At 40.3% G+C, this 14431-nt stretch overlaps 1 protein-coding gene across 1 annotated transcript in view; it reads left to right on the plus strand.

Moving 5' to 3' along the window:
• The window catches only part of SMARCC1 (SWI/SNF related BAF chromatin remodeling complex subunit C1), a 198641-nt gene that overhangs the window by 82822 nt on the left and 101388 nt on the right, over positions 1-14431 (plus strand). Inside the window, 2 exon segments of the mRNA XM_017855727.1 lie at positions 7449-7508; positions 11957-11994. Coding sequence (XP_017711216.1) covers positions 7449-7508; positions 11957-11994 — 98 coding nt within the window.

The raw sequence follows: 14431 nt of genomic DNA on the forward strand, positions 1-14431 counted from the left end.
GGTGTCGCCCAGGCTGGAGTGCAGTGGCGCGATCTCAGCTCACTGCAAGCTCCGGCTCCCGGGTTCATGCCTTTCTCCCACCTCAGCCTCCGAGTAGCTGGGACTACAGGCACCCGCCACCACGCCCGGCTAGTTTTTTGTATTTTTAGTAGAGACGGGGTTTCACCGTGTTAGCCAGGATGGTCTCGATCTCCTGACCTCGTGATCCGCCCACCTCAGCCTCCCAAAGTGTTGGAATTACAGGCTTGAGCCACTGCGCCCGGCCAAAATTAATGGTTTTTAAATTGCAACAGAATCATATTCATATGAAAAAGTGGAGTATGTACTTATATACAGTTTAACTCACTGAAATCTCTAGGGAATGCTTTATGTGAATGTAGATTTGAAGATCTCCAGTAATGAATTTCTTCTAAGTGTGATGAACCTTAGTTACCAGTTCTGTAAATTCTGACCTGACTTCTATTCAATGTAATTAAATTCAGAGTGGGCTGGGCATGGTAGCTTATACCTGTAACCCCAGCACTTGGGGAGACCAAAGCAGGGGGATCACTTGAGGTCAAGAGTTCAAGACCCCCCCGGCCAGCGTGGTAAAACTCCATCTGTACTAAAAATACAGAAATTAGCCAGGCACAGTGGTGCATGCCTGTAATTCCAGCTACTGTGGAGGCTGAGGCAGAAGAATCATTTGAACCCAGGTGGAGGTTGCAGTGAGCTGAGATCATACCACTGCACTCCAGCCTGGGCGACAGAGTGAGACTCAGTCTCAAAAACAAAAACAACAAACATAAAAAAGCCAAAATGTTCTTTAAATATTGATAAGGTATTTTTTATTGACCATTAAATGTTTGTGTCCTCAGTGAGCCAGTGATCAGATTTAAAAAAAAATAAGCTCTAGCATACTTTAAAAAGTAAAGACCTATGATTGGCATTTTATGATTTATTAGCCTTCTCCACCCATCTTTGTGGGTGCAGCTTGTAAATAAGAGACTATATATATGACTTTATATATCAGTTGGTGAATTATAACTCTCATACTAATCATCTGAGTTTATAGAATTTCACTGGAATCTAGAAAGTGGAGATTTAAAATTTGGGGACTAGAAACTAAGTCATTAAAGTTATTAGTAGTTTTTTTTTAAAATATACTTTATTGAAGTAATAGGAGGAATTAGAACTTTTTCTGGTTATTAGAAGCTGAATTACAATTTCTTCAAAACAGCCTAAGATGAAGGATTGTAGTAAATTATAAGGTATCTCTTTTTTATTTTACTATTCTGTGAGCATGAAAATAATGAAAAGTAGAAAAAAAATCTAGGATTTAGATTAAGATGTGTATGAAGCATATAACTATCTTTCCTGTGCTAAACTTGTGCAGTGACAGAAAAGAATATTATAAAAGCCTAGGAAAACCAGAACATTATTTGTACATTTGTACATTGTTGAGAAATTTGTAAAATATAGGAAGCCATCTGGATCTAAAAGTAAGATGAGTTGCTAAAACTCAGGAAGTATACAGTTAAAAATAAGAGAAGATTATATGGTTTATATGGCACTAAACAGAGCAGTTGATAAAGAAGACTATATGGTTTATATGGCACTAAAGACAGAGCAGTTGATAAATAATTAAGATGGGCACTGGGTATATATGTATATATACATAGGTATATACATGTAGGGCAATATGCATATGTATGTATATATATACACACACATAGGAAATATACATATGTATAGACATATAGGGCAATATACATATGTATAAGATGGGCACTGGGTGTATATATGTATATACATATGTATATACATACAGGACAGTTAAGAATACCAGGAGAAGCTAGGCTCATCAGCATTGGTCTATCTGTATTTTGCACTCAGCTGATGGTGTGTTGTCTGGTCAAAGGCTAAAGCACTAAGGCTAAAGGTGACAAAGATGGCAAGGAAAGTGTCCCAAGCAGTTCTTGACATCCAGATGGAGGGATTAAAGGATAAAAAAAAAATAAGCAGGAGAATTGGTAGTTGTCCTTTTTATTGGTTTTCTGTTCTCTAGTGAATTTATAAATTACACCATTCAAGCATTTGATTTTTCTGAATTTAAGTATAACCAGTTCAAGCCCCTATTCACAGTTGCTTGGATTTTCATTTTCTTAACACCTTTTTTTGTTTTTGAGATGGAGTCTTGCTCTGTCACCCAGGCTGGAGTGCAGTGGCCAGATCTCAGCTCACTGCAAGCTCCGCCTCCCGGGTTCACGCCATTCTCCTGCCTCAGCCTCCCGAGTAGCTGGGACTACAGGCGCCCACCACCTCGTCCGGCTAGTTTTTTTTTTTTTTTATTTTTTTAGTAGAGACAGGTTTCACTGTGTTAGCCAGAATGGTCTCGATCTCCTGACCTCGTGATCCGCCCATCTCGGCCTCCCAAAGTGCTGGGATTACAGGCTTGAGCCACCGCGCCCGGCCAACACTTTTTTTTTTTTTGGAGGACAGGTGCTCTTAACTTCTTGTGTCCTAAGAAATTTTTTGCCTATGTTAGTGTTGTAAATGTGTTTTTCTGTGTTTTCTTGCAGAAGGCTTATGCCTTCTGCTTTTATAGTTAGGTCTGTGACCCAATTTAAAGTTGTTTTTGAGGATGTTATGAATTACGGGTCGAAGTTTATTTTAATCCCCACATAGGTATTTAGTTGTTTGTACACCATTTGCTGAAAAGACACTACTTCTCACATTGAACTATTTTGATACCTTTGTTGAAAATCATCACACATGTCTACATTTAGATTCAGTATTCTATTCTAACCATCTCATTGTACTTAATACCACAGGGCCTGAGTTAATAGTTTTTTTTTAGTAAGTATTGAAATTGAGTAAACTTCAACTTTTGTTCACATTTTCAATATTGTTTTGCTATTATAGCTCTTAGCTTTTCCATGTAAGTCTTAGCACCAGGATTTAATGTAATTTTTCCTCTTCTGTGTTTTGTATGTTTTATTATGAGGTCTTTCACATTTTGTTAAATTTATATCTCAATTTTTTTTGTTACTGAAAGTTTAAAATTTTCCACTTATGTTTTGCTAGTATGTAGAAAGAGAATTAATATTCCTTAATTTTTGACCGTGTATTCTGTTTCTTTTTTAAAAAATCATGTATTCTGGCACTTTTTTGTAGATTTCTTAGGATTTTCTATTATACAAACCTCCAATTACGTTATACCTCCACTATAATTTTAATAGCAGTTTAGAAAGCAGACATTTTTGCTTTTTTCTCTGTCTTCGAAAGAGCACATTTATATTTTACCATGACGTGTGATATCACACAATAGATGTTTCATCAATTTCAGGAAGCTTTCTTCCTGGATTTTGTGAGTTTTATGAATGAATGCCAAATTTTGATACCATTCTTCAGTATCCACTGATGTAATGATATTTCTCCTTTTAATCAGTTAATATTATTTAATTACATTGTGTGATTTTTGTAGTGGTTGAATCAACTCTGCATTCCTGGAATTAAAAAAAAAAAAAGTCAGGGTCTCTCGCTCTGTCGCCCAGGCTGGAGTGCATTGGTACAGTCATGACTCACTGCTCACTCAAGTGATCCTCCCACCTCAGCCTCTCGTTTTAGCTGGGATGCATGTGCTTACCACCACGTTTGCCTAATTTTTATTCATTGTAGAGACACGATCTTGCCATATTGCCCAAACTGGTCTCAAACTCCTGAGCTCAAGCAATCTGCCCGCCTCAGCCTCCCAAAGTGCAAGCTACCATGTCTGGCTTATTTTGTAGTTAATTCCTAATTAAAATCTATGGCAGAGCTGGACATGGTGGTCTTTCCCCGTAGTCCTAGCTGTTCAGTGAGAGGATTGCTGGAAACCAAGGACATTGAGGCTTCAGTGAGCCATGATCGCACCACTGCACTACAGCCTGGGCTAAGGAGTGAGACCCTGATTCAAAAAAACCCAAAATCATTCACTGAAAATCTAGTCTTTTGAAATTTATTCACACTTGGCCGGGCACGGTGACTCATGCCTGTAATCCCAGCACTTTGGGAGGTCGAGGCGGGTGGATCACCTGAGGTCCGGAGTTCAAGACCAGCCTGGACAACATGGTGAAACCCCGTCTCTACTAAAAACACACACAAAAAATTAGCTGGGTGTGGTGGTGGGCACCTGTAGTCCCAGCTACTCAGGAGGCTGAGGCAGGAGAATCACTTGAACTCAGGAGGCGGAGGTTGCATTGAGCCGAGATTGCGCCATTGCACTCCAGCCTGGGTGACAAGAGCGAAGCTCTGTCTCAAAAATAAAAAAATTATTCATACTTGTTTTATTACACAGCATATAGTTTATTTTGGTGAACGTTTGCTTGTACTACTTGAAAAGGACATGTGTTGTACCGTTTTTGAGTCTAGTGTTGTAGACGTTTGTTTGTTTTGTTTCTGAGACAGTCTGGGCTCTGTTGCCCAGGTTGGAGTGCAGTGGTGTGATCTCAGCTCACTGCAACCTCAGCCCCCAGGATTCTAGTGATTGTCCTGCCTCAGCCTCCTGAGTAGCTGAGATTGCAGGCGCCCGCCACCACGCTTGGCCAGTGTTTTTGTATTTTTAGTAGAGACAGGGTTTTGCCATGTTGGCCAGGCTGGTCTTGAACTTCTGATCTCAGGTGATCCACCCGCCTCGGCCTCCCAAAGCTGATTATAGGCATCAGCCACCTCGCCTGGCGCCCCCCCCCCCCTTTTTTTTTTTTTTGAGACGGCATCTTGCTCAGTCACCCAGTCTGGAGTGCAGTGGCATGATCTCGACTCACTGCAACCTCCTCCTCTTGAGTTCAAGTGATTCTCCTGCCTCAGCTTCTCGAGTAGCTGGAATTACAGAAGTGCACCACTATGTCTGGCTAGTTTTTGTATTTTTATTAGAGATAGAGTTTCAGTGTATTGCCCAGGCTGATCTAACTCCTGACCTCAAGTGATCTGCACACCTTAGCCTCCTAAAGTGCTGGGATTATAAGCGTGAGCCACTGTGCCTGACCTTTTTTTTTTTTTTTTTTTTTGAGACAGAGTCTTGCTCTGTTGCCCAGGCTGGAGTGCATTGGCACAATCTCTGCTCACTGCAACCTCTGCCAGGTTCATGTGATTCTCCTGCTTCAGCCTCCCTAGTAGCTGGGATTACAGGTGCCTTCCACCATGCCCAGCTAAGTTTTGTATTTTTAGTAGAGACAGGCTTTCACCATGTTGGCCAGGCTGGTCGGAACTCCTGACCTTAGGTGATCCGCCTGCCTTGTCCTTCCAAAGTTCTGGGATTACAAGCATGAACCACTGCGCCTGGATGACTTTTTCAACCACTACAGGGACAGATGCTAAGGGTGAAGTAGAAAACAGGCATTCAATTTTCCAGTGTATGATTTTATGCATAATATAGCATTGTTTTAATTGAGATATACTTCACCTAACATAAAATTAATTATTTAAAAGTGCATACTTGCATTGCCACCCAGACTAGAATACAGCTGTGCAATCATAACTCATGCAGCCTTCACCTCCTAGGCTCAAGCGTTTCTCCTGCCTCAGCCTCCCTAGTAGCTAGGACTTAAAAGCATGAGCCATTACACCCAGTTATAAGGGCATCAATCCCATTCTTGAGGGGCCTATCCTCCTGACTTAATTATTTTCCAAAGGCTTCACTTCTAAATGCCAGGACACTACAGTTGGGTTTCAACATAAGAATTTTATGGGCACATATTTTTTTCTGTTACTATGTGTTTAGCTCATCAAATATATTTAGAATCACTGTTAACTAGTTGAGGTTAAAATACAAGAAATTTAGCACTTTAAACAGGTTTTTTTTGGGGCGGGGGAGAAAGTATTTACCCATTTAAGAAAGGACTAGAATCCTAAAAATGTATAAAGAGTCTGAACTCCTTAGAGTAAGTATTTACTGTTGCTTATGTCAGATTGGTAACTTGTTAGAAATACATGGCCAAGAAGTGTGTGAACAGATGGTCACTTAAAGATATGCAAGTTCTTCAGATCACTGTTTGCATCAATAAGATTTTCAAAACCTAAAAGGTAGATGGAAAAGTGTGAAAGTTTTGAGGAATGAGTACTATCAAATGCTGTTGATGGAAAGTGTAAATTAATGAAGACATTTAACACAATTTGGCTGTATTTTTTTGTTGTTGTTGTTTGTTTTTTTTGAATCTGAGTCTTGCTGTATTGTCCAGGCTGGAATGCAGTAGCACAGTCTCGCTCATTGCAACCTCCACCTCCCAGGTCAAGTGGTTCTCTTGCCTCAGCATCCCAAGTAGCTGGGATTACAGATGCACACCACCACGTCAAGCTAGTTTTTGTATTTTAGTATAGACGGAATTTCACCATGTTGGCCAGGCTGGTCTCAGACTCCTGACCTCAAATGATACACCTCCCTCAACGTCCCAAAGTGCTGGGAATACAGGCATGAGCCATTTCACCCGGCCTTGACTGTGTTTTTAAAATTTTAAAATGCGTACCTTTAGTTGCAGTGTTTTATTTTTAGAATTTATCTTAAATAATTACGTGTGCCCACAATGATAATTACAAAAGAATGTTTTTGAACAGTGAAATATTCAAAATAAACATGATTTCCACAAATGTAGGGCCAGTTAACTTACATCCACCCATGGACACAGTGGACTTGTAAAAATGAAAGAAATGTAATGTAACTCGAAGTTCTTACGTGGAAAGAAGGTCAGTGCTAAGAACTAAGCACAGTATTGATAACATTTACATAGAGTTAAAAAACCCTCAGGATATATTTTGACGTCCATATGGATGTATAAAAGATTGTTTGGCCAGACGCAGTGGCTCATGTCTGTGATCCCGGCATTTTGGGAGGCTGATGTGAGTGGATTGCATGAGCTCAGGAGTTTGAGACTAGCCTAGGCAACATGGTGAAACCGTGTTACTATAAAAAAATTATCTAGGTATGGTGGCATGTGCCCATAGTCTAATTCCTTAGGAGCCTGAGATCAAAGGATCGCTTGAGCCTGGGAGGTCAAGGCTGCGGTGAGCCATGATCGTACCACTGCACTCAAGCTTGGGCGACAGACTGAGTCCCTGTCTCAAAACAAACTGAAAAGGTATTAGTTCTTCCTTAATTTTTTTTTAAATGAATGAATGGAATAGAAGTGAGAATCAAAACAAATGCAACGTAAACTTCAATAAAAAAAACTTTATGGAAGGGATTGAAAGATTATTTTCATGTTTTGTTGAGTATTTTGTATTGTTTACTTTTATGATGAAAATACATGGTGCTTGGGTAATTAGAATATGATCTACTAAATATTTCATATCTGGACTTATGATTTTTACCTGAAAATATTGAATTGTGTTGCAGTTGTAGTGAGATGCATGTCGTTTAATCATGTCCTATTCTGTTTTCTTTCTAAAAAGAAGTACAACTTTCCCACATAAACATAACTCTTTTGTTTTTCTAGTGAACCTAAAGAAAGATAGTGAAAATACACCTGTTAAAGGAGGAACTGTAGCGGATCTAGGTAAGCACCCCCCCAAAAAATATACAATGGTCTGTGCTTTCTCTCTTGAATATGTCATCTCCTTTGATAGTCTATTCTTTATTTATTTTTATCTGTTTTTTAGAGACAAGGTCTTGTTCTGTTGGTAAGCCTGGAGTGCAGTGGCGTAGTATAGACCACCACAGCTTTAAACGTCTGGGCTCCAGCGATTTTCCCACCTTAGTCTTCCAAGTAGTTTGGATTGTAGGCACATACCACCATGCCCAGCTTGATACACTCCTTTCTTTTTTTTTTCTTGAGACAGAATCTCGCTCTGTTGCCCAGGGCAGAGTGCGGTGGCACGACCTCGGCTCACTGCGAACTCTGCCTCCTGGGTTTAAGCAATTCTGCTTCAGCCTCTTGAGTAGCTGGGATTACAGGCACGCGCCACCACGCACAGCTAATTTTTGTATATTTAGTAGAGACGGGGTTTCACCATGTTGATCAGGCCTGTGTCGAACTCCTGACCTCATGATCCGGCTGTCTCGGCCTCCCAAAGTGCTGGGATTACAGGCGTGAGCCGCCATGACTGGCCGATACGCCTTTCTTAAGTGAGACTTGTGCTTAACCACTGCAGGATATTAGCTGTGGCTTACTCTTAGTGCCATTATGATTTGGGTAGCTACTGTTGTAGGAAAGTTCATTTCCTGTGATCCATTGTTGCCATTCTTAGTGATCTCCCCCTGTTGGAGCATATTTTTCTACAAACTAGCAAAGGTGGTAATATTGTAATTGAATATGAATATGAGTTTTTTTTTTTTTTTTGAGACGGAGTCTCGCTCTGTCGCCCAGGCTGGAGTGCAGTAGCCAGATCTCAGCTCACTCCGCCTCCCGGGTTCACGCCATTCTCCTGCCTCAGCCTCCCGAGTAGCTGGGACTACAGGCGCCCGCCACCTCGCCCAGCTAGTTTTTTGTATTTTTTATTAGAGACGGGGTTTCACCGTGTTAGCCAGGATGGTGTCAATCTCCTGACCTTGTGATCCGCCCGTCTCGGCCTCCCAAAGTGCTGGGATTACAGGCTTGAGCCACCGCGCCTGGCCGTGAATATGAGTTTTAACGAAATAGTTCTAATTAAAGTACTTTTTCAAATGTCACTGAAAGAATTGTTTTTGTAACATAGTATGCAAATTGATATTGTATTGTTAGAACAAAAATCTGTGGAGTGTTAATACTTTGTAAGTCAAATTAAAGTTTCTAAGCAGTATGAAATGAGAATGACATCATCTTTTCCTAGTATTTCCAAGTCTTAGAGTACATTTTCACAAGGTGTAATTCTTGAGTGATTTTGCAGGAAAATAGAGAAAAGTATAATCACTTGTTCTCTTGAAAAATTAAATAGGGGTAGTTTTAAACGTCTTTGTTCTGGAGAGTTGTGGATGAGACAATAGCCTTGATTTATTTTATTCACTTGTAAAGGAGAACCTAATGTTTTCAGTGTATACTAAATGTTTGACTTTATGGAATTTTAAACCTGAAAGGGATTTTCAAGATCTCCTCTTTTAGAAAATGAGACACCAATTCTATCTTCTAATTAAGGAATTCTGTATTTGAATAAATTGCAGTCATTATTATTTTCTGAGACGGAGTCTCGGTCTGTTACCAAGGCTGGAGTGCAGTGGCACGATCTTGGCTCACTGCAACCTCCTCCTCCCGGGTTCAAGTGATTCTCCTGCCTCAGCCCCCTGAGTAGCTGGGACTACAGGCACGTGCCACCATGCCCGGCTAATTTTTGTATTATTAGTAGAGATGGGGTTTCACCAGGTTGGCCAGACTGATCTCGAACTCCTGACCTCAGGTGATCCACCCACCTCAGTCTCCCAAAGTGCTGGGATTACAGGCGTGAGCTTTCCCACCTGTCAATTACAATTATTATTGATGGAAGATATGAGTGGGTATTTTGGATAGTGATCCATCAACTGTAAATTTTTGTTCTCAGAGCTGTTGTATTTTGTTTTTTGTTTTGAGACGAAGTCTCGCTCTTGTCACCCAGGCTGGAGTGCAGTAGTGTGATCTCGGCTCATTGCAACCTCCGCTTCCCAGGTTCAAGTGATTCTCCTACCTCAGCCTCCCAGCTAGCTGGGATTACAGGCACCTGCCACCATGCCCGGCTAATTTTTGTATTTTTAGTAGAGACAAGGTTTCACCATGTTGGCCAGGCTGGTCTTGAAATTCTGACCTCAGGCGACCCACCCACCTCAGCCTCCCAAAGTGCTGGGATTACAGGCGTGAGCCACCGTGCCTGACCAGAGCTGTTGTTTTAACTGCTCTGTGTTCTGCCTTATATGCTACCTCGTCAAATACAGGTCTTTGATTCTTCAGGTCTCTGAAGGATTCAGTTGTTTGGTGTGGAGCGTATTTTCTCACATCTGAAAGAAGGAAGAGAACATTTATTGAATATTACCATTTAGGGATCAGCTAATTTAGTATTATCAGAAGTATCTTTCCATTGAGTACCAAGACTACCTTGGGGAATGAAACTTGTCAGACTAAAAATGTGTAATTTGAGTAATGGGAGAGATTATTAAGTCAAACTAATAGTTTCTAGTAAGAGGTTGGTTATCCTATGGTTTACCATTGTCCAATGTACCAAGTGTTTGTTTTTGGCAGCCTTACCTAGATTTCTTTCTGTTAGTTACTTCCTAGATAAAAATAGTCACTATGCAGAGCTGCAGAACTCCTACTCGTAATTAATACCGTATTTTTTTCACATCCAGAATCGCCTATTCCTTGTTAGCAAGTATTTGTGACTAACTCACACGTTAAGCCACCATGTCCATCTCTGGGTGGCATGAGTAGTTGTCAGATCTTGTTCTACGTTGTGTTTGCACTTCACTATTAAACTGTTTTGTTTTATTGATGAGGAAATGGAGATTTAAAGAGGTTCAGTAACCTCTTTCCAAATATTTTGCAGAATCCCAATTTCGGTCCTGGTCTGTCTTATGTTTCCTGCCAATGCTTTGTATCACTGCACTTGCTGTTGTGGTTTGTCTATTTTGCTCAGCCTTTATGCGTTTTCATAGTGGCTTTCTGTTTTGTGAAGTCACCAAGCCAATCCAACTGGAGGCCCTTTGATTTGTTTTTTTCCTTTCTGTGGAATAATTACCTTGTCTTTCTCATCTCTTAACATTTCAACTTAAAGGCCACCTTTTCAGAGACACCTCTTTACTTGCTCTGAAGTATCCGTCTACCCACTTCCTCTCTAATATATTCATGTTTATTCTTTATATAGCATTTTTCAAAATCTGATAAATTTCTGTTTATTTTTGCTGTATCCTGTACCAGCCACCAAAAGTGTTGGTATTATAGCTGTGAGCGACCGCACCCTACCCTTTTTTTTTTTTTTTTTAAAAATAAGAGATAAGATCTTGCTGTGTTGCCGAGGCTGGACTTGGACTCCTGGGCTTGAGTGATTCTCCCACTTCAGTCTCCAGAGTAGCTGGGACTGTAGATGTGCACTGCTGCACCCAGCATCCGTGTTCTTTTTGAGCTTCATCATGCCTTACCTAGTGCCAGCTGTCACAGTAGTCATAAAAAGCTTAAATATTACAGACATATAATAATGTAATTTGTTGTTCTTTAATACTACCTCTTTCCTATTCTGTACTGGCAGTTTTGCTTTTCACTGTGGAAATCAACTGTCTAGTTTAGAAATTTTACCTGGGCTTTCTCTCATGCGGAGCCCTGTATCCTCAGAAGGCATTGTCTTACTAAGGTTAGTAAGGGATTGGTTATCACTTGTTTTTTTACTCATCATTCTTTACTCAATTCTTTTGGAACCCAAAATGTTGTTATTTTAGCAAAACCCAGGAGACAAGAATCATAATCAAGTCCTGTGTCTGTTATTAAGATCATGACTATGATATTAGCTCAAGTAGTAATTAAATTCCCTACTGTTTGAAATTTTTAATGATCTTTGCTTTGAATTTTTTTTTTTTTTTTTTTTTTTTTTTTTGAGACGGAGTCTCGCTCTGCCGCCCAGGCTGGAGTGCAGTGGCCGGATCTCAGCTCACTGCAAGCTCCGCCTCCCGGGTTCACGCCATTCTCCTGCCTCAGCCTCCCGAGTAGCTGGGACTACAGGCGCCGCCACCACGCCCGGCTAGTTTTTTGTATTTTTTAGTAGAGACGGGGTTTCACGGTGTTAGCCAGGATGGTCTCGATCTCCTGACCTCGTGATCCGCCCGTCTCGGCCTCCCAAAGTGCTGGGATTACAGGCGTGAGCCATCGCGCCCGGCCGCTTTGAATTTCTATTTACGTCTGTGATTCTGTGTAAAATTCTATTTTAGTGAATTATTCAGAGTGATTTTGCTTTTATAATGCTCTATTTCATTCCTTTTCTTTGTCCAGTTTCAGTTCTTAGACCATTAATTTTCCAAATAACCCAAAGAACATTTACCTGTTTTGAAAATGAATTGTGTGTTTTGGTTTTGCAGATGAGCAGGATGAAGAAACAGTCACAGCAGGAGGAAAGGTAACAATTCAGTTAAGCCTGTTGTGAGAGAGCTTCTCTAAGGGTCCTGTGTACCGAACAGTAGAAGCACTGAATTGTACGTAGCCCAATTTTTGGACTATGAAGCCCTTCTGGTTTTAGAATTATTTATTTATTTATTTATTTTTTAGTTTTTCCCCCAAGGAAAACAAATACAGCATAAGAACCATTTCTGGAAGGTGTTTTTGTTAGTTTTTTGTTTTGAGACAGGCTTTCAGCTCACTGTAACCTTGACCTCCTGGGCTTGGGTGATCCCTCTCCCACCTCAGTCTCCCAAGTAGCTGAGACTACTTGTGTGCACCACTACACCCAACTAATTTTTTTATTTTTTGTAGAGATGGAGTTTTACTATGTTGCCCAGGCTGGTTGCGAACTGCTGGGCTCAAGCAGTCTGCCTGCCTCAGCCTCCCAAAGTGATGGGATTTCAGGTGACAACCACTGCACTTGGCAAAATACTTGACTTTCTTGGACCCCAAGATTTTACTTAGAGGAAATTTTCATCCTCCCTGCTAGTGTCCCTGCTGTGCTATGATTTAAAAAAACAAAAATAAAAGTTATTTAGTCAAAGAGCCACTTATTAATGAACATTACCTGTACAAAAAGATGTTATTTAGAGTAAATAGTGACTGGCACTTAAAACCTCAGCATTTTGGAAAGCTGAGATGGGAGGATTGCTTGAAGTTAGGAATTCTATACTGGCGTGAACCAAAATTTTGCCACTGTGCTCTAGCCTGGGCAACAGTGCAAGACACTCTGTCTTTTTTTAATGTAAAGTGTTGAGTGCAGTGGCTATGTCTGTAATCCTAGTTCTTTGAGAGGCCAGGTGGGAGAATCACTTTTAGCCCAGGAGTTGAAAACCAGCCAGCACAACACGGGGATACCCTGCGTCTACAAAAACTTAAAAAATGAGCTTGGTGTGGTGACATCTGCCTGTGGTCCCAGCTAAAAAGGAAAGTCAAATTCCTTCATTTTAATGCCAAAGATAAGAGGATTTGAAGCCATATACCAGTCGTTTATATAGCTTGAAAGGATTAGAGGTATTGTCTCTAAAGCAGTCTCCCAGAATGTCATCCTCCTTATTGTTTTCTGATTGAGGTCACTGTTGTCCTTCATTAATTGCAATGCCAGCCTCTTCCTGATTTTTCTGAATAAGGGAAATGTTTTGTGTCCTAAATGATTTGTAAAGTCTGTACCACAAAAATGTATTAACTAAAGCCATAATAAAAAGAGGTCAGCCTTGAGAATACTTTTTGCTAGCTTCTGTGATTTGGGAAATAAAATTTGTTACCCTTGTCATTGTTATTATCATGTTTGTATTCAATATCATTTAAGTAATAACTAGAGTCCTTGGTGTTTTCAGCTTTAAATTTATTCCTTTTTACTATCTTATAGAAACTGTTAAGTTTATAGGTAGTAACACTAGATCGTCACTTCAGATACTGAACAGGAAATTTAGGTTGAATTAAGTTAAAGGTAGAAATTAAATTTTGGAGCCATTGTAAAAGAAAACTGATTCAAAATTTGGGTTTTTGCTTATTTTTTTGAGGCAGGGTCTTGCCTAGGCTGGAGTGCTGTGCAGTGGTGGAAACACAGCTCACTGCAGCCTTGACCTCCTATGCTCAAGCAGTCCTCCTGACTTTAGCCTCTCAAGTAGCTGGGACTGCAGGCATGCACCACTATGTCCAGCTAATTTCTAAATTTTTAGTAGAGACAAAGTCTGACTGTGTTGCCCAGGCTGGTCCTGATCTTTTGGTCTCAAGTGATCCTCCTGTCTCAGCCTCCCAAGTGTTGGAATTACAGGCGTGAGACACCTTGCCCAGCCCATAATTTGTTTTTTTAATAGAAAAGAATTTCATAAGGTTACAAATAATAAAATCACCACAGAGAGAAAATTGGAGAACATTTCAATATCAAAAAACGTATTTAAAATACATTTAAATGTATGTGATAAAAATGTATATCAAGTAAACATTTACTTTAGATTAAGTACAACTGGGCAAGGAAGAAGCAAACTGTTACGGAATGAGATCTAGGTTATGAGTTATTTATTTAGTCTGAAGTCCTGTGCATTGAAACAGACTTTTATTTAATCAACTTGTTAATCTTATTATGAGAGACCTATCTTCTCTGCATTGATTCCCTCATTATCATAAATGAGCAACAAAACCTTATCTGTCAGCTGGCTACCTTGTACCTTAAACCTTAAATACTGTGAAAGGTTGTTTTTATTTGAAATTTGTTTTTTGAATATCTGATCAAATCAGGGAGCTTTTTTTTTTTTTTTTTTTTTTTTTGAGACGGAGTCTCTGTCGCCCAGGCTGGAGTGCAGTGGCCGGATCTCAGCTTACTGCAAGCTCCGCCTCCTGGGTTTACGCCATTCTCCTGCCTCAGCCTCCCGAGTAGCTGGGACTACAGGTGC

This window comes from Rhinopithecus bieti, unplaced genomic scaffold (genome assembly GCF_001698545.2).
Source record: "Rhinopithecus bieti isolate Rb0 unplaced genomic scaffold, ASM169854v2 scaffold_39746, whole genome shotgun sequence".
Lineage (NCBI taxonomy): Eukaryota > Metazoa > Chordata > Mammalia > Primates > Cercopithecidae > Rhinopithecus > Rhinopithecus bieti.